The sequence below is a fragment of the Pterocles gutturalis genome, unplaced genomic scaffold, assembly GCF_000699245.1.
Source record: "Pterocles gutturalis isolate BGI_N339 unplaced genomic scaffold, ASM69924v1 scaffold3308, whole genome shotgun sequence".
Taxonomy (NCBI): domain Eukaryota; kingdom Metazoa; phylum Chordata; class Aves; order Pterocliformes; family Pteroclidae; genus Pterocles; species Pterocles gutturalis.
This window is the reverse complement of record NW_010125372.1, coordinates 296-19105: the sequence shown is the minus strand read 5'-3', so window position 1 is coordinate 19105 and position 18810 is coordinate 296. Positions and strand designations below refer to the sequence as shown.

Below are 18810 nucleotides of genomic sequence, written 5' to 3'. Positions count from 1 at the left end.
CTGACACAGTAAGTACATTGCAAGATAGAACTGGGAATCATTGACATACCTGGTTGTTTCCCAAAATTTGAACTTGAATGAATGGTTTTAGCTAGATAGATAAAAGTGGTTTTTTTTGTCAAAAAAAAAAAAAAAAAGTGGTCTGCACTCTTCCTAAATTTGAAATGCCATTATATATTGAAAAAGTTTATTTTGTCATATCTGTGGTGTGTATTGTCTATTTATTTTTACAGAAAATATAATGGTCATATTGAAAACAAACCCCTAACCATTCCAAAAGACATTGATCTTCATCTGGAAACAAAATCTGTGACTGAAAGGGATACTATTGGTAAGAATAAGTGAATGCAGACAATAATATGTTACTGCAAATATATCCTAATTCCTTCTGTCAAGTGTTTATTTGTGATGAATAGTGGGATATCTTTTTTTTATAGACAATGAATAAATAGAAGTACAACTGATAATAAAGTTAAATGAGAAAGCAAGAATTAGGGCTAAGTCTCTTTTGCAGCACCATGGGTGACATCGTAATAGCAGTGCTGTGGAAAAGGATGAGTAGGTGATATCCAGCATGAAGCACATCTGTTGTATCAGGTGTACATATGAGACAACGCCAAAAGGATCACATCATAGTCTATTTGAAACAGAGATCATAGATTCTTACAAGAAAATGACAACTGGCAGATGTTGAAAAATATTCTTTCTTCTCATCTAAAACAGGAAATGTGCTGTAGCACTGAAACCTAGAACTTTCAGCATCTGAAACATTGAGGGAAAATACTTGGAAACCAAAAGTGACAGTACAGAAATAAGCAGCATTAAGTGTTTTGGAAGTTGCGATTTTTTTTAAATGTTAAGTTTTGATTCCTTAACCATAACCAGTCATTCTGTTACAGAAAACTCCTATAGAAATAAGTGTGTGTGTGTGACATGTATTTTCTTCCTGTTTGCATTTTTAGATGCATGTGTTCTATGCATAAATATAGACTAATGGAGGAGATTTCTCAGTTTAAGTTGTTGGAGACAGTGTAGAAAATACCTTTAACAGAAATGCAGAGTTTTTGGAAGCTGGCACATAAATAAACAAGGCATTCGCAAGTTTCATTGAGTGCTATTTGCTTGAAATTATAGCATTTAAGTGTCTCCTTGAGTATTTATAGATACTGATACAGTGTAGGGTTTAACTGTCTTTAAAAAGTTATTTATACAACTTTTGTTAAATCTAACCAGATTGTTATTTCAAAATAAGTATAGGACTTGAAAATACCTGAATTTGGCCAGTTCCATGTGTTTGATATCCGGTAGCTTGTAGTCAACAGACAAGAGCTCGGTAATGTTTTGTGACAGTTCTGTCACAAATTTCTGTCCCCAGAATTTTTACAGTGGAATTTGCACAATGATTTATTGCTGTACAGGAGGTACAAACAAAATCTTGAAGAACAAACTATCAGTAATCAGTATCTGGGCAAGAACAACTCCAGGTACCAGTATAAGTTGGGTACGGAACTGTTGGAGAGTAGTGTAGGGGAGAGGGACCTGGGGGTCCTGGTGGACAGCAGGATGACCATGAGCCAGCACTGTGCCCTCGTGGCCAAGAAGGCCAGTGGCATCCTGGGGTGTATCAGAAGGGGTGTGGTCAGTAGGTCGAGAGAGGTTCTCCTCCCCCTCTACTCTGCCCTGGTGAGACCGCATCTGGAATATTGTGTCCAGTTCTGGGCCCCGGAGAGAGTCCAGTGCAGAGCCACAAAGATGATGAAGGGAATGGAGCATCTCTGTGATGAGGAAAGGCTGAGGGAGCTGGGTCTCTTTAGTTTGGAAAAGAGGAGACTGAGGGGTGACCTAATCAATGTTTATAAATATGTAAAGGGTGAGTGTCAGGAGGATGGAGCCAGGCTCTTCTCTGTGACATCCAGTGATAGGACAGGGGAAATGGGTGCAAGCTGGAACATAGGAGGTTCCACTTGAATATGAGAAAAAACTTCTTCACGGTGAGGGTGACAGAGCACTGGAACAGGCTGCCCAGAGAGGGTGTGGAGTCTCCTTCTCTGGAGACATTGAAAGCCCGCCTGGATGCGTTCCTGTGTGATCTGATCTAGGTGTTCCTGCTCCGGCAGGGGGATTGGACTAGATGATCTTTCGAGGTCCCTTCCAATCTCTAACATTCTGTGATTCTGTATATTAGATGTTGGTTTTTTTAGAGAAAAAGAGGAAGTGATTATATGTAGTATTTGAAATGGTTGCCAGTCAGCTCTTATCCTTTAACAGAGAGTCAAAACTTTTATTTGGAATTACAGCTCGACTCAGCTGGAGAACTGTTTTCTGTCGTGATGTTGAGATATAAATTAAGTATGCTTTTTGAATTTAGGATGTTAATGTATTAAAACTGAGACGATAAAATAGTAAAGTCTTGTAGTCTTATAATTCTGAGTAATAATCAGTTATTGAACAACAGAAGTGAAGAGTGAAGTTCAGGTTGTTGAGTGGAAAAAATGTGTTTTGTTTGCTGTTGTTGCTCTTTTTTAAGTTATCACTCTATTTAATGTCAGTAAGTGCCTTAAAATGTCACACCTTTAACGTTTGAAAACTTGTATTTTTCAGCATTGCATTATTTTCCTGAATATCAGTGGTTGGTGGACTTCACTGTTGCAGCTACAATTGTGTATGTGGTGACGGAAGCTTATTACAGTATTGTGAAGCCCTCGCAAGAAATGAATATCAGTGTAGTGTGGTGTTTGCTTGTCTTGGCTTTTGCAGTGTATCCTTTTCTGTTTTCTTAAATGACTCCATCTGTTCCAAATAGTTTACATCATTCTGCAGTTCATTCTGCTCTGTATTGTTGATTGGCAGGATACACAAAATTTAACATTTGGGAAAAGGATCGTGTAAGCTAGTGCCATTGTTGGGTAGTTTATATGCTGTACAAGTTCTTCATACATGCAGGTATCAATAGCTTGTTAACATTAATACCAAACCATTTATGGAGAAAATACATGTATATGAACATACAGTTAGTGTTTGTCTGTAATATGTAGTGATTCTAAACTAATTTGGTTTTGCCCAGTTTGGCAATCAGAAATAGATTTCTGTACAGAAAGTATTTACAACTTTTGGAGAAGTGTTTTTGTTTTCAGTGTGTTTGCAAAGGTACATGCATGAATTCATAATCTCACATTCATTCCCAACACTCTGTCAAAGTTTACAGAAAATAAAATGTGTAGACAGTTGTAGGAGCTGAGGTGGTATGTTTTCAAAGTTCTATGAAAAGCTAAACTCCCCTCTGAAACTGAGGGAAACAAAAGCAGAGCTTTTAGGAAACAAGCAATATCAAACCGTAAAAAGAAGCAGCTGTTATTACTGGAGAATGCAGTATCAGACATGGATGCTTACCTGGTAATTAATTGCTTTCCACATACCAATCCAGATGTACACTTTAGGGAGGGAAGTTGCCTTTTAAAGACATGAGAGATGATAGAGCAGTGGAATTGAATAAGGGCCTGGAAGAGTGCAGGCTATGGAAAGGTGAGTTAGAAAATGAATTTCTGAAAATCCTCTGCTCCCTTAACAGCTGACAAATAAAGTGCTAAGTTAAGGTTGATATAGCACTTGAGTATTCAAAATTGATTCTCTGTCTAAATGCCTGTTCTTCAATAGAGATTCTCACTGTTTTGGGGGTGGGGGCGGTGTTTGGTGGTTTGTTGTTGTGTTTTGTTTTTGTTGTATTTTTTTTTTTCTTCTGTTAGCAGTAGCCAATGATGTTATGTAAAACCCTTGAACTCTAATGTTTGGTTGTATTTGGCGAACAAGTTCTGGATATGCTTAATGCTTGTCTGTAGTTGATCATTATTAAAATGTATGCTGCCTTTACGATAAGGACAGGAGTTACTTTTCTGAGTAGCCTGAGGTATAAATGATATCCAGAGTTTTCCTTGTAATGGGTAAGAACTTGCTAGAAGAGGGGGGTTGGATTCACATTATGAAAAAAGAGACTGTCAGTAGCTTGCTTCCAGACTAGGTATTTCTCCTTTGACTTGTCAGTGGACAGATCCACAGTCCAAAAGGTAGTTATTCTATTCTACTAGGTAGTGACAGGAAAATCGGTGTCTGGCTCTTGTGCACCTCTTAATAGTATTATAGCTATGTTATCGCACAGCATTTATTTTATTTAATTGGGTGAGGTCAGAAATTGTAGTTTAATCTTGGCAGGGGGAAGGAGAGAGAGACAGCTAGTGCTGCAGTGACACCTCTGCCTCCCATTTTGAGCATGAGCGGGAGGTTAATAGAAGTAATAGAAAAACAAGCTTCAAATACAAAAGCCATAATGTGCTCTTAAATTTACTGGTGGCAACGCCCCATTTGCTGCATCTTTAAGATCTTGGGTGTAGCCAACTTAAGTAGTACTACAGTGTTTGCTACTCTAGGTGAGATGGGGTTGTGAATTATATGTTGTAGGAAAATCCACTGCAATAATTCTTTCGTACAGTGGTATTTAAATACAAACCTAATCACGGCTTTCATTTGATCATCAATTCAGGGTACACCCAAATGCAGAAATTTAAAAAGATTATGTTGCCTGGCAGTGCAGGCTTTCTGTCTCTCTAGTGTAAATGTTCCATTAGCTATTAGGATCTTGTTTTTGTTGTTTCTTTCTTACCTGCCATTTTTTATGACCTGAGCCTAAACCAGTATTTCCAGTTTTGTCCTGTCTGAAGCACTTGAGATCTAATTGCACCTTTGGACCTGGAAGAGATTGAAGTAGATCTAGTTATCCCCTGTGTGTTAGAAGCACACTAGCTGTATTTTCTCACTAGCCTTCCTATATGACTGAAAGGGAAGTAAGATCAGATAGAATAGTATTAAAAGCAAAAGCTCATGTGCTAAAAGCTAAATTTTGTTTAACAAGCTGTGAACAGTTACTTGCATGCCTTAGCATTTTTGTAGCTGGGCATGCATTGACTAAGGGACCAATATTGTTTTGAGTTTTTGGTAATAGACAGAATACTTAAGAGAGAAAATTCTTAAAAACTACTATCAGTTTGTTAGGGTGATAGAAAGGTTAGAGAAATTAAAGTTTAAAATTCATGTGGCACTTATACAAACATATGCAAATTTGGGAAAGCCTAGAGAAGAGTGGCCTGATATGTAGGACCAAGACTTCAGAAGTAAATAAATTATGGGAAACAAGGAACCTGTATACAAATGTAAACTTTTTTTTTAAAGTGTATTGTCAAATAGTGGAGCCTAAATTCTAGGTTTTAAAATGAGTCACTTCAAAAACAATTGTAGCTTTTTGGATAGTTTGAAAAGATAATACAGTAGAAAGTATGATTACTTATCCAGTACTAGGTAGCTGAACAGTCATTTATTAAATATACAAAGTAAACAAATGATAAGAACTAGTTTTCTGCTACTTCTGGTAAATGTATCAGTGGCATAGTACAGTCTTTTCTTAACTTGTCTGAAGGTTGATCTGGGGAAAGTCAGTTATCAAATACCATAAAATAACCTCTAAGCATTAAACTGTAGTTTTTCTACATACCTGGAATTAGAAATAATATAGAGGCGTTTGTTTATTTTTCACTTGTGAATCAAAAAGTTTGGTGTATTTTAGTAGAAACAGAAGATGGATCTTCTCTTCAACCACGTGCTTAAATACCAATGGACTGTATAATTCAAAAATTCCGTAATTCCAGCAATTTAAAAAAAAATTGTTTTTGTAAAAGTGTATACCATAAATTCTACAGGCGCATTACCTTTTGTGACCAAAAAAAAGAGTAATAAAAGATGGGTGTGGGGGTTGGGGAATCTATTAATTTAGCACTGTATACTCCCAAATTATTTCTTCAGTAAGTCCTGAAATGTAGGTCAAGCAGTGAAAGAAACTGATGAAGCAAACAATAATGCTTCGATTTTATCCATCCCTAAAATAGTAGCAGTGGTGATTATACAACAAACAGGCTTTCGGGCACTGATAGTTTGCATAATCATTAACTTATAAGTAGAGTTCTGAGTCTGCACTGTAATCGGAATTTGCTGTTAGTGTGTTTTATTTTTATCAGTTGCATTTTCCACATCCTTTAGGTACAATCCATAGCTGAAAACGTGAAGTATCTAGGTGGTTATAAATCTGTTTATAGGTTAGGACTACTGATCACAAACTGTTATGAAGTCCTTTGATAAGTCCTTCAAGATTTGAGATTAATGTGTTTTCAATTTGTGATCGATGTTGCTAGCTGTAAGAAGACACTTGGTTTAAGAATGTATTATTAGAAAAACAGAGCTTTCGAGAGCACAGTCTACATGACCTGTTATGTACCTGTTTTTAGGATGATTTAAGTCTTCCTTTAGATATATCATTTCCTGTGAAGTATGAAGGGAGTTTAAGTTGATTACTGTGAACTTAGACTCATCAGATGCTGTGCTTAGGCCACCTTATCGTCTGCATATCAGTACCTCTTTGCCTGTAGATGAAATACAGCGAAGTATATGTTAAATATGTGCCGCTTGATGAAGTGCGATATTGCATAAACCTGTAGTTTCTTCACAGAGTAACTGGTCACTGTTCAAATGTTTTACTGAATAGATACTCTAAAACATGTGTTCATGTAATCTGTATCTTAAAATACTTCCAGTATTAAAAAAAAAAAAAATGCAAATATGAATGAACATGTTATTGGAGAATGGAAAAAAAGAGTACAATTTGCACTTGAAATCTTCTTTTTCCTCTTCTTTGGTTTTTCAAAGCAGGTAATGTCTGGAGTGATCTCCAAGTACTTTATTTAAATAGGGAGTGGGTATTGCCTACCATTTGAAAATAAATGAATCTAATCTTCTGTTTAACTTTGGAGCTAATTACGTTTAAAAATGTGTTAAATAGAAGACTACTCATTAAACATTTTACAAACAGCTTGGTAGTATAGCAGATTATATCTTATATGTTCATATTTGTGGCACTGGGGTTACGTGAAAGGAATTAATATATCATACCATACTATATAGGGTTTTTTTAAGGTGTTTTTGTTTTCCAAGACAATAATGGAAAAGATTTTTATTTCCTAGATAGTTGTAAACTTGCTGTTTTACTGTCTTTAATAGCTAAAAAATCTTAAACGTGTGCCTGTGAAAGTAGAGAAGTAAAAGCTTCATCTTTTCCTGTGTTTTCCATTTAGTAAACAGTCATGTAATAATGTAAGCAAAAATCCCGTGCTGTTTCTCACAGTTTCTTGTGACGTAGGTCTACACTCACTGTGAGCAGAAATTCTCATAATTGAGAAATTTTATCTTATTACTGATAGAAGTGCTTGTTGGAACATCCTGTTCTTGCTGTTTGCATGAACACCTTAGAGTTCCTTCCAGGAAGAACACGTATACCTCCTCTGTGGTTAAAAATGTGTTTATTCACTTCCCTGCCATCACAGTTGTTGCCTTCTAAAGTAGTGTTTTGGATTTTGAACTTAAGATATGTTAAATCTTGAATTATGTACTTTGATGGAATATTTTTCATTTAGCTCAATATTTTTAATTGAAGATACAATTGTCTTATTTTTACCTTGATATAACTTACGATTATGTAATAGCTTACATTTAAACTTTGGTTTAATTCTCCTAGGTCGATAGTGAATATTGGTGCAATTCACTATAACTAAGCCTAAATCAAAACTGTACTCCAGAGCAGTGTATTCCAGACTACCGGTTATGTGATTATTATGCTTCACACTATTTTGTAATTTTAAACTGAAATTGGCTGAACACATACTGCTTTTTAAAAAAAAAATTGCACATCATAGAACAGCCCTTGTGTAGATGACCAAAATACAGCTTTGTAATTCTTAAATATAGTTACTTTTCAAACTTAGGTTTCCTTGACCTTTTCTTGTGTAGTAAGGTGCTGTTTTCATTGACTACCCATTATTTCAAAGTAGAGGATGGAGGTGAAAGATCAGTCTGTGTCACCTTTGGATTTTTCTTCTTTGTGAAAGCAATGGCAATTCTCATTGTAACAGAAAACTATCTAGAGTTTGGACTGGAATCAGGTAACTCCTTTCTTTAGTGTTTGCAACAGCTGTAGTGATTGCCTGACTTGAAAAATTCATTCCCAGTCGTTTAGGTGTTCTTGAGAGTATCTGTGTTAAAATGAACTCTATATATAGTAACACACTTCTAAGAAATTTTGCTTTGGAATGCAGATTCTGAAAGATATCCTGTATATTTTCCCTGCTTTCTTTTGAATAGTGTAATCTTTGCCTGGGTTGTTTGTTTTGTTAATTATGTTTGCCTTTCAGTTTTACATTTAACACATTTTGCCTTTCATAGTAAAGAGTGAAACTCCTTTACTAGAAAAAAAAGAAAGTACTTATGTTTGTAAAAAATAATGTTAATTTTATTCATGTTCATGAAGTGTAAAAGTATCAGAGATGTTAATAAGCAAGTTTTATTGCATTATGGCATACTAGTTAGCGCATGAAAGAGCTATGCTAAGCATTTGAACATTTGTTTAAAAAATGACCTGTTACCTAGTGTTTTATTTCAAAAAAGGGATTCTGCATTTCTGCTGTAATAAAATACATATATTATATGTGTCTCTGCAGGATTCTCAAATTTCTCAGAAAGTGCTATGCAGTTTCTTGAAAAGCAGGGTTTGGAATCCCAGTAAGTTTCTGGAAATACATTTGTCTGCTTTATGTGTGCATTTGTAACTGAACCACTTGGATTTTCTTAGTAAGCATTTCTCTTGAATGTTTTGCTCTTGTATAATGTCTATAATAATGTGAAGAGGTGGGTTAATGAAAATAATTCCCAAGTACTAACAAGTAATTTAAGTTGCATTTGTGTTTTGTCTTTTTAGTTTGGACATAGTTTCTACCCTGACACTTCGGTTGTAGTTCTTAAAATACAGTTCAAAACTGTATACATTTTTTTCCATGGCAATTCCCTTCAACTTTGCAAGGATTGCTTAAAAATAGGTGTTTCTTGCCATTTGTGTGGTATGCAAAAGCACGAGTGCTCAGAAGCTACAGGTGGAGCTTGTGATAAAGTTGGCTTTAGGTGTAAATTTTGTCTTTCAGTCCTGTTTTCAGGTTGTAATAGTGTTTTCCTGTTAATGCAAAAACATCTGCTTGCTACAGGACATCCAAGTTGTGTATAGAGTGTCAGAGGAACATGCCATAGCTTGTTATGTTACAAAGAATAGTAAACAGCCTTTGTATATAGTAAAATGGATTTATCTTACAATTCTTTTCTTATACCCATGCTCTAAAATGCATTTATGGGGTATATAATCACTGTGGGAGTGCAACTTTGAATTTCTTGCTTAGAAGTTCTCAAGTATCATGCAGAAGATATGGAATACCTTTATTTTGGAGCAACAGAAGTTTCCTCAAAATAGATGAGTGTGTCGTTTATTAATAAACTCATGGGAAACCCTTAACTGAATCCCATGTGTTTCTTAGCCTTCTTTCACCCTTCTTTTCCAAAGCTACTGCAAGTTTACTAACTTCTGTATTATTTTTCGTGTTAAGTGTGTTTAGTTTTGAACTTTTGCAGTGCTTTGGCTGTTTACAGTAGCAATTGAGTTGATGATGATGTCTCTTGGTAGTTTATATGATGTAGATTAAGTAAGAATCTGAATTTTATGTGGATCATTAGATTTTTGTTCCTCTTTAATCTGTGCTAGTTATGTGTTGCTTTTTTTTTTCTGTGTAATCCAGGGTTTGTTGCAACATAATCATTAAATTAATTCTATTAGCTGTTTCTGTTATATAATTTGTTGTTGGTTACGATATAAAATTCTTTTTTTGTTCTCTACAACAAACTTTTAGGCAGTAGCTTAGGTTTTCTGTTCTTTCTAGGAATAAATAGGTGACTTTTTTTTTATTTTAACTCCGGATTGGTTGGTAATAATGCTGATATTCCAGAGTAAAACTATAGAATACTGTTTGCTTTTTTGATTGAATGTTAAATACTGTTGAATTTAAAGTAGTTTCTGATACCCCACCCCCTCAACTTCCTCCCCAAGAAAATGCTTGTTTCCTTTCTTTTCTTTTAGGGGTCCTGTGTCTAAACTAACCTTCAAATTGTTCCTGGCTGTTCTGTGTTCACTTATTGGTGCTTTTTTGACATTCCCTGGCTTGCGACTGGCTCAAATGCATCTGGATGCTCTGAATTTAGCAACAGAAAAAATAACACAGTAAGAGAAAATACATGCACATAGGTATATGCTACTCAGTCTTAAATCTTTAATGTCTGAAAATAAACAAAGCAAACTATTCCAACAAGAAGGTAGTGACTAAGACTTCTGTTGCTGCCTGCTTTTTGTATCTCGAGCAGACTTGCCACCTGCCTCTTTCGGCTCAACCTGTGCTCTGCCAGTCGGTTACATTCTTTGCCTTGTAATTAGAGTCCCAATTAAAGGAGCTTTGCTTTCCTTTCCTCCTGCAAGAGCTCCACCGTGAATGTTACTGCTTTACTGCTTTCTTTCCCCCATTATATCTTTTTGGAAGTTAACTTTCAGGAGGTAGTGGTGCATCCACTGACTTTTTTTTCCACCCCTACCTCCAGGGGGCATCATGCCTTCTATACATTTCTTAAAAAAGAAAAGATGACCCATAATAAGGGTCAGATGTTAATACCACTTTAAAGACATGTTTTCATTTTCAGCTGTCCTTGAGTTTGGTAGTATAATATTTTCTCCAATTTAAGTATTTCTCTTCTGCGTTCTCTGGTTGAGGGAAGAACAGCAAATGTCTTTCATAGATCTTGATGTTAATGTTTAATACATTTTAATGACAGATTCTGCAACATAGGCCATTGTGGTCGTTTGGTCATGTCACTTTCCTAAGAGAACTGTTTTTTTTTTCTGATATGAAAAATCCTTGTGTTCAAACTGATTTTTTTTTTTTTAATTTTCACCAAAAAATGCTCAGGTTAAAAATTAATCTGTGTTTAAAGTGGGTCCTTCACTTTTGGTAAATTTGTAAGCAAGAACTCTGTGTTGTACTTGCACTCATTGTAGCTGAATGCATCCAGGTACAGATGCAAGCTGTTGGCTTGTTGTATCTGCTGTTAAGTTTCTGCCTATGTGTAGGCTGTGACTGAGTCAACTTGGTAGTCTGTTCTTTTTAGCTAAATAAACTGCTTAGTTTTTCATTTTTATGGTTCTCAATATTTTAAAATTTCTTGTGCTTTTTCTGTAAGTATCCTCCAATTTTCCAACATCTTCCTTGATCTGGGGACATGAGATCCTAGGCAGAAATATAAAATCTCAGACATAGAAGTTCATTAATAAGGAACCAAAAGGGTAATTGATATCCACTAGAATGGGGTTATGAAAAATAAATCTTATCTAACTTAATATTTAGAGGGTGTTGGAACAGGTTGTTGAAGATAACGTTGTACAACACTAACCAAGTTATTTTCAAAAGCGTACCAATACTTTATTCAACAGAAACAATATAAAAATTACATTAAATGGATTAAATCTTGGTCTGATATCAATGTAATTAGATAATGCAGTTATAAACAAAGAAACATTGTCAAGTGATAGGTTCTAACTGTCAGGAAGAGGTCAGTATTTGCCCTTAGTGATGTGTTTTTATCGATGAGTAGATCATTACTGACTGTTTGCAGTTGTTTGACAGTGACACTAAAGGGGAGTGGTGAATGAGAATGAGCTGTCACTGTTGCAGAACTCTCCAGTTTGGGTGCAGGAAAACAGTGCCTTTCTCTGCAGTCAAATACGTGGTCTACTTTTGGGAAAAACCAAAACAGCCCCTCCCCAGGTCCCCAAAGCTGCCCAAAAAACCCATGAACCCACAGGCTCCTCGAAAAAAAAGTCTGGGAAAAAAATATTAAAAAAAACCCCAAAAGAACAAAAACAGAGGGGACAAGCTTCCTTTCCTATTCCATTGCAGAACGAGAGACTTAACTTTTAGGGAAAACTGACCAAAAAAAAAAAAGTAAAGGTTAATGATGAATAAATACCACTTCGCTAATATGTTCAAAACAATTAGTGTGGTTCTTCCGTGTATGCGGGAATTAAGGCTTTTTTTAGGTAAACAGAATAAAAATAATCCGATTTCCCTTTTAGTTTTGATTTTTTTTGTTTGATCTTTTTCTTCAGCAGCAGTATCCTTCCCTGCATACGTTTTGGAGTCTTCTTAATCAATTTGTACTATTTTTATACACATTCCCTCGTTTTCCAGAGCCTGCTTCAAGAGTCTTTCAGCCTTTCTCCCTGTACTCAAATAAACAGAAAGGGGTTCTTGCTACCCTTTGGCACATTCCAGTCCATTAACTCAGTAGGATGTCTTAAGTAGAAGCTCAGGTAAAATGCTTTCACAAGTTACTGAAATGCTTTAGACTGTTCTTTGATGCTGTGGTGTTCCCTAGCAACACTGAATAACCCGGAGTGCTTATTTCTTCATCTGAAACCAATGATTTAAATGTGTGTGTGATTACATCTTCTGAAACAAGCTAATGTTTTAATGGTTTTAGGAAGCTTGATAGTTTGAAATCAGTAAAGTCTTATGTTCTTTAGAGTAACTTTTGACTACCTCATTGTTTTCAATAGTGTAGAAGCTCTCTGGAGATGGAGGTGTAGACAAGCTGATTCTGTTTGTGAGGAAGCATTGCACTAGCAAAACCACCAAATCTACAGCACTGACATCTTCATTTCACTTCAGTAATGAAAAATGATTGCATTATGGGCTTTGGAAATGAAGACGGATATTAATTTCAGGAAAAACTCCAGAAAACTAACTCCTCTTTTTAAATTCCACTTTTAAAAGCGTTGTATGAAACTGCAGTTATTGTAAAAGTAGTACTCTTTTTTTGAGTTTCACACAGTACTTTTAAAATGGAACAGCAGTGCTTGCCTTTTTTTTCCCCAAGTATCTTTGATTGAATGTAGGTACCAAGTTTCATATAGTCAAGGTTCCTAAGTAAAAAATCTTCATTAAACTGGGAAATATGACCTCTGAGAGTTGTTTCATCCTGGTCTGTATAGATAATGGAAATTAATCTGAGTACACATTCCATAAAGCAAAAACCCCAGTAGTATAGCATCATATTTCCCATAATTATCCATTTGAGATGCTAACTCTAGATTAAAACGGTAATAGCTAGAGGAGTTTGATGTTATGCTGTTGTATGTAGATTTTCAATCGCTATCTTTTATACTATAGTGTGGCATAATGCAGGTAGGTCCTTTGGTTAGATTGTTAGAATATCTGAAATCTTGATTTATTCCAAAGAGCACTTTTAAAAAGTCACAACCAGTGTGACTTCACAGTGTTACTGTTTTGTTGAAACATAAGTTATACCTATAAACCAGGGAAGTAAGTTTCTTGTTTACCTTTCTCCCAACTATCTTAAAATTTTGATTTTTTTTTTCTTTTGGATCTGTACAACCAGTTTCAACAGTGTGGTAGTTGTTTGTATTTAATAACTTACCTCCTTATTTTTCTTGTTTCAGAACACTGCTACATATAAACTTCTTGGCACCTTTATTTATGGTTCTGCTGTGGGTAAAACCGATCACCAAGGACTACATTATGAACCCACCTTTGGGCAAAGAGAGTGTCCCTTTGTAAGATTTCCTTTAATAGTCTTTCTGAGGTATTAAGAAAAAAAACATAAGTCTAAGTAGGGCCCTGTGAAAGTCATAGAAACCTTGTCAGCTGTCAAAGGTATTGTCTAAGTTGGAGCTGAGCTCTAAAGGGTTTGTTATTTTAAAAGAACTAGAATTAATTGCAGAGTGTTGAATGGTGAGGTGATGGTTCCCAAAAAGCTATCTTCTGGCATCTCCTTGGCAGTGGTGGATTGTTCTTCCTAGGGGCGGAATGCCACCTCACTGCCACCTTCTGGAACCTTGTATGTTACATATTGTTGTTGGAGAGTAGTTTCACTGCAGAAAGTCGAGATAGATTGGCATGAGAACTGACCTAAATAATTTTTCTTAAGATCAACGTATAGCTGAAGTGCAGATGGAATTGATGGCTAAAGCATTTCAAACTTAAGAGTTTCCAGGAAGAGTGGTATCTGGAATCAATATTGTATAAGTGGCACAGGTGATTGTCATTCTCACTATTAGTCTAGATAATTCAGAGTAGTGGTATTCAAATAGACTTGAAACAGAAATGATTGTCTGTCATTTGCTGCTTTCTAGGTCTAGGATGATTCTGTGACCACTAAACTGTTAAGTAAAACATGGCAAATATGCATATTTTGTGCTTCTATTTTGTTTCTGTTTATCTTAAAATAAGGGTTGTGCTATAACAGGGTATCTAAGGCAACTGAAGCACACATCTGCTGTCTAGAACTGTGTGTCTCAAAACCTGTAATTATCTGAGCAAGCTTGTTATTTGGTGTCCTGTCTTCACTACTCAGAATTTAACCCTACAAGATCTGTCCTTGTTTACAGACGTGTGGATACTAATTTTGATTTGATGCTGCAGTAGCAGTAGAGAGGGAAGTGGAGGAAAAAAGTGAATATTACTTGCACATGAACTTCATAACTGTATATTCTGCCTTAAGTATTTTTAGCAATATGCTTCCAGATTTCTATACAGATGATACCAACAAATAACTCTGTAGCAGTAGGTAGCCTTTGGAAAACAAGTCTTACCCTTTTTTTTCAACCACAGAATGTCAGAAGATACATTTGACACCGTGAGGTTGTGGATTATAATCCTGTTGTGTGCTTTACGGTTGGCTATGATGCGTCATCATTTACAGGCCTATCTGAATTTAGCTCAGAAAAGCGTGGATCAGATGAAAAAGGAAGCCGGCAGAATAAGTATGGTTGATTTACAGAAAATGGTAAGTATGGTGGCACTGAGGTTACATGTTTGGAGTGATCGGTCTTTACAAACTCTTTTTTCCACTTTATGTCTTCTGTGGCACCAGAGCTGACATCTGAATGAAGCTTCCTAAGCTGTATCTCCTATAAAAATAGCACCATTACTGAGAAATTCTGCAAACCAAAATACACAGAAATGTATCATCCATATTTTTCAGATGGCTTAGGTTATTTGGAAGTTGTTATAAAAGATCCCTTCATTAACTGATCTTTACAAATGTGTACAAATATGATGTATTTCTGTTCAGCATGAATAGATCTTGGGGAGTGCACAGGGTGAGTGGTGATCTGTAGCTGCAGTGTGGGGAAAAAAAAAAGAAGTTGAATTTAGATAGAAGGGTAAAATACTGTTACCTAGTCCCAACTATGATTTTTAAATTGAGGCAAAATTTAATGTGGTTGTTATTGGATAAAATGAGATATGTTTAATTCTGTCATTCTGTCTTTCTCAAGTGCACTAGCCTAGTTACAAAACTCTCAGCCAATCTTGTTACTGTGACAAAGGAAAAATTTCTCTTTTTTTTTTTTTTTTTCTATTAAAGAAAAGTAATATACCATCAAGAAACTGAGGAGGTAGAAATTTGTAAGCTTGTTGTAGAATGGTGTTCCGTATTGCCTGCAAAAAAATAAACTGACATTTCCAATGTTGCATGGTAGTGCTGCTTGATGATCTTGCTGAGTTAGGGTGTATTGCAAGAGGAATATTGAAGTATGTCTTAAGACAAATATTTCTCTCTTAGGATTGTCACTGTTGCTTGTAATCTTGGCTTGGCAGAGTATCTGAAGATCATAAGTGGGTTGTGCAGTAGTTATTTACAAACAAAGTGGCAAGCAATTGGCTTCAGAAAAAAGTTTAGGAAGTACAGGTAGCAGCAACTGGCTGGCACGGAACTGTGGTGATTGCTCTGAATGCATAATTTGAGTTTTGGGAGTTTTCATCCTGTCTGTAAAACAATAATGTCTTCTCTGTGTGGTGTTTCCTAAATCCGTTTATCCAGTATCTCCATACCTTTTCTTTAAGAAGGTCATGGCTGCTGAATGAAGTCCTGTCTCATTTTACTAGACACATCTGCTTTATTGTCTTCTGGGACTTCTGCCCATAAAATCTTCCCTATCTGTCATCCTACAGTGGTCATTACTTTTTCAGTTGTACTTTTTATCATATTCCATCAATTATCTTACAATATTTTTTTTTCTCATGCTTTTTCTTCTGTCAGTGTCTTACTGCTTTTTCTTCTTCTGTTAGTTTTTTCATGCTTGCTCACCATGACGCCCTTTGAGGTTTTAGAGATAGTTCCAAAAATGTCATGTCTGCTTTCATCTTTTTTGATGTGCTGTATTGTTTTTTTTCTAAAATCCAGTTAGCTTTATTTCATTGTTTGCTTGCTATTGATTTTATTACTTTTTTACTTCTTTATTTGATGTAGTCTTTTATAAACAGCTTATATAAAATACGTAATGTAACATTCTTGAGAAAGATGGAACAGATTGGCAGCAGGGGGACTGATAATTTTCCATGGTTTTCAATGAATCATAACGTATACCTGATATAAAGACCATTTGAATGCTGTTATTGATCAACTACTAATGAAAAATCATTTTGGAAATACTCGTGTTTCACAGTCAAAATCTTAGAAATATCTCACTTTCGAAAAGGGACTGCGATATTAACCAAACTTTCATTTAGTTTTAATGAGGCTTTAGCCTGCAACTACTGCTTCGTTTTTGAAATGGGATTTGCTTTGTAAATCACTGGCGACTTTAAAAATTAAACATATACTTAGCTTTGATACTGGTGTAGTGAAATAGGAATCTTAGAATGATGACGTGCAGTTTGCAGGAGCAAAATTGATTCTGTTTGTTTTAACAGGACTGATGCTTTTAGTAATTTCCTTTCAGTGCTTCCTCTCAGGTTTGCAGATGTCCTGAAACTAGAGTTCATTAAAGGGATTCCTTCATTAGGTCTTTTGAAGACAATATTTCACATGCCAAGACATGCTAGAAAACTTTTAAAACAGCCGTAATGCATAAGTATTGTTTTTTTAGTAAGTTGCTTGTTTTTCCTTGACGTGTTCATAAAGGTTTGCTTTGATCAGCCAGAACTCATTAATTACTCTCTTCTGTTTTCCCAGGTGGCTCGGGTATTCTATTACCTTTGTGTAATTGCACTACAGTATGTTGCACCACTGGTAATGCTCCTTCACACAACTCTGCTCTTGAAAACACTAGGTAGGCAAAATTGCATCAACAAAAATGTGTTCTGTTCTACACAGGGCTTTCGTATTTTCAGCTTACTAAAGAGAATTAGAATATATGGATATGGGTACTTGCAATACAGAAATATATTGTAGTTTCCTGCAATTTAAAGCATACTGATGTGTGGCTTTCAAGCTGTCCTCTTCTGTTTCTGCTTTTGACATCTTTCAGTTATGTGTTGCTTGTTTGATTTCTGAGAGATTTTGTAATACAACAAATTAAGCTGTTTACATCTGTTGAAATATTTTTCTTTTAAAGAGTATTTTAAAAGTGAGCATCTCTTAAAGGAATTTTTTTCAGCTTTTTAATCTCAAGTGGGCTTTTTGTAGAGAAGTTGTGAGATATGGGGTTCATTTAATTATTGGCAGATCTGATGTCACTGTTGTTTGTATGTGTTTGTTTCTTTCTTGTGAAGTATGTCTTTCATAGCCTGCCATACAGTTGTGGCATTCTTTTTGCAAAATGCCAACAGAAAGAGGTAGGCTTTATTGGGCCATGATTCATCCCATTCTGGAGTAGACATCTGCATGTGGTGAGATGAGTCATACCCAGCACTGACAGGGGTCCCCAGGCGCCTATCACATGTAGGTGTTAGCATGTCAAAAGGTAAGATGAATCCTACCCTAATAGCTTACTAGTATGATCAGGAAGCCATGCAGATGAGAACAGTATTTACTAAGTTATAAAAGCTTCAAAATTTTTTTTGCATGTGTGAAAAATATATATAAGGTGAGCTGTAGAGTGATAGAAATAACAGAACTTTAATTTAATTCTACAAAAAACTGTTACTTGTTTCTTTTTTTAATAGGTAATTATTCTTGGGGCATCTACCCGGAATTTGATTCTGACACTCCAGTAGAAAGCAGTCTGCTTCCCAGTTCGGTTGAGTCTCCACCTGCTGATGGAAAGATGAAAGTCACTGTAGTACAAATAACAATGGCTTTGGGAAGCCTAAAGAATATTTTCACTCCTCTCCTGTTCCGTGGACTCCTGTCTTTCCTTACATGGTGGATTGCTGCTTGCCTTTTTTCTACAAGCCTTTTTGGGCTTTTCTATCACCAGTACCTGACTGTGGCATGAACAGGTCAACTGACAAACCAAGTTATGAGGTCAAATCTTGATAACAAACCCAGGTACCCAAGAGGAGATGAAGAGAGAAGAAGAAAACTATATGTGGAGAGAAAACATATCAGAATTTTTTTAAACACTTCCTGTGTGTTCTCAGGGTGAATATTCTTATAATGTTTAAAATCACAACTGGGTTTGTTATTTTTGTTACCCAAATGGTAGGTAACTAATTGAATTATAATATGGGGATTGACTGACGTTACTGTGTAGCGGGTGATGGTGAGCATGCTGAAAAGATAAGACCTCTGAATATCTTGGTCTCTGTAAACAGCAAGCCAACCTCAAAACTTTGTGTTTTAAGCATCAGCAGTCAGTGACTGAACTGTGTTAGAAGGGTACTGGTTATGGTGATGGTGGCTGCCTATTGATTAAATCTTGAAACTGAGCCATACAATGGAAAGGAGTAAGGGGATTTAAAAATAAATTCTGTTGGATAGCATTCAGCTAACTTTTCTCCATGAAAAATGAAATAATCCAACAGGACAAAAGAGATACTGTATATTACAGTAAAGAAAGTTGTATAAAATTTAAATTTAACAGGAATAAATGTGTGGACCTGACAGGTATTG

The 18810-nt window shown here is 35.7% G+C and overlaps 1 protein-coding gene across 1 annotated transcript in view; it reads left to right on the top strand.

Annotated features, from left to right (window-relative positions):
• The window catches only part of TMEM161B (transmembrane protein 161B), a 30618-nt gene extending 12425 nt beyond the window's left edge, over positions 1-18193 (top strand). Inside the window, exons 3-11 of the mRNA XM_010078529.1 lie at positions 234-331; positions 2602-2758; positions 7882-8033; positions 8589-8649; positions 10046-10186; positions 13472-13585; positions 14643-14817; positions 16990-17086; positions 17922-18193. Of these exons, the coding sequence (XP_010076831.1) occupies positions 234-331; positions 2602-2758; positions 7882-8033; positions 8589-8649; positions 10046-10186; positions 13472-13585; positions 14643-14817; positions 16990-17086; positions 17922-18193 (1267 nt within the window). The remainder of the gene's footprint in view (positions 1-233; positions 332-2601; positions 2759-7881; positions 8034-8588; positions 8650-10045; positions 10187-13471; positions 13586-14642; positions 14818-16989; positions 17087-17921) is intronic.
• The last annotated feature ends 617 nt before the right edge of the window (positions 18194-18810 follow it).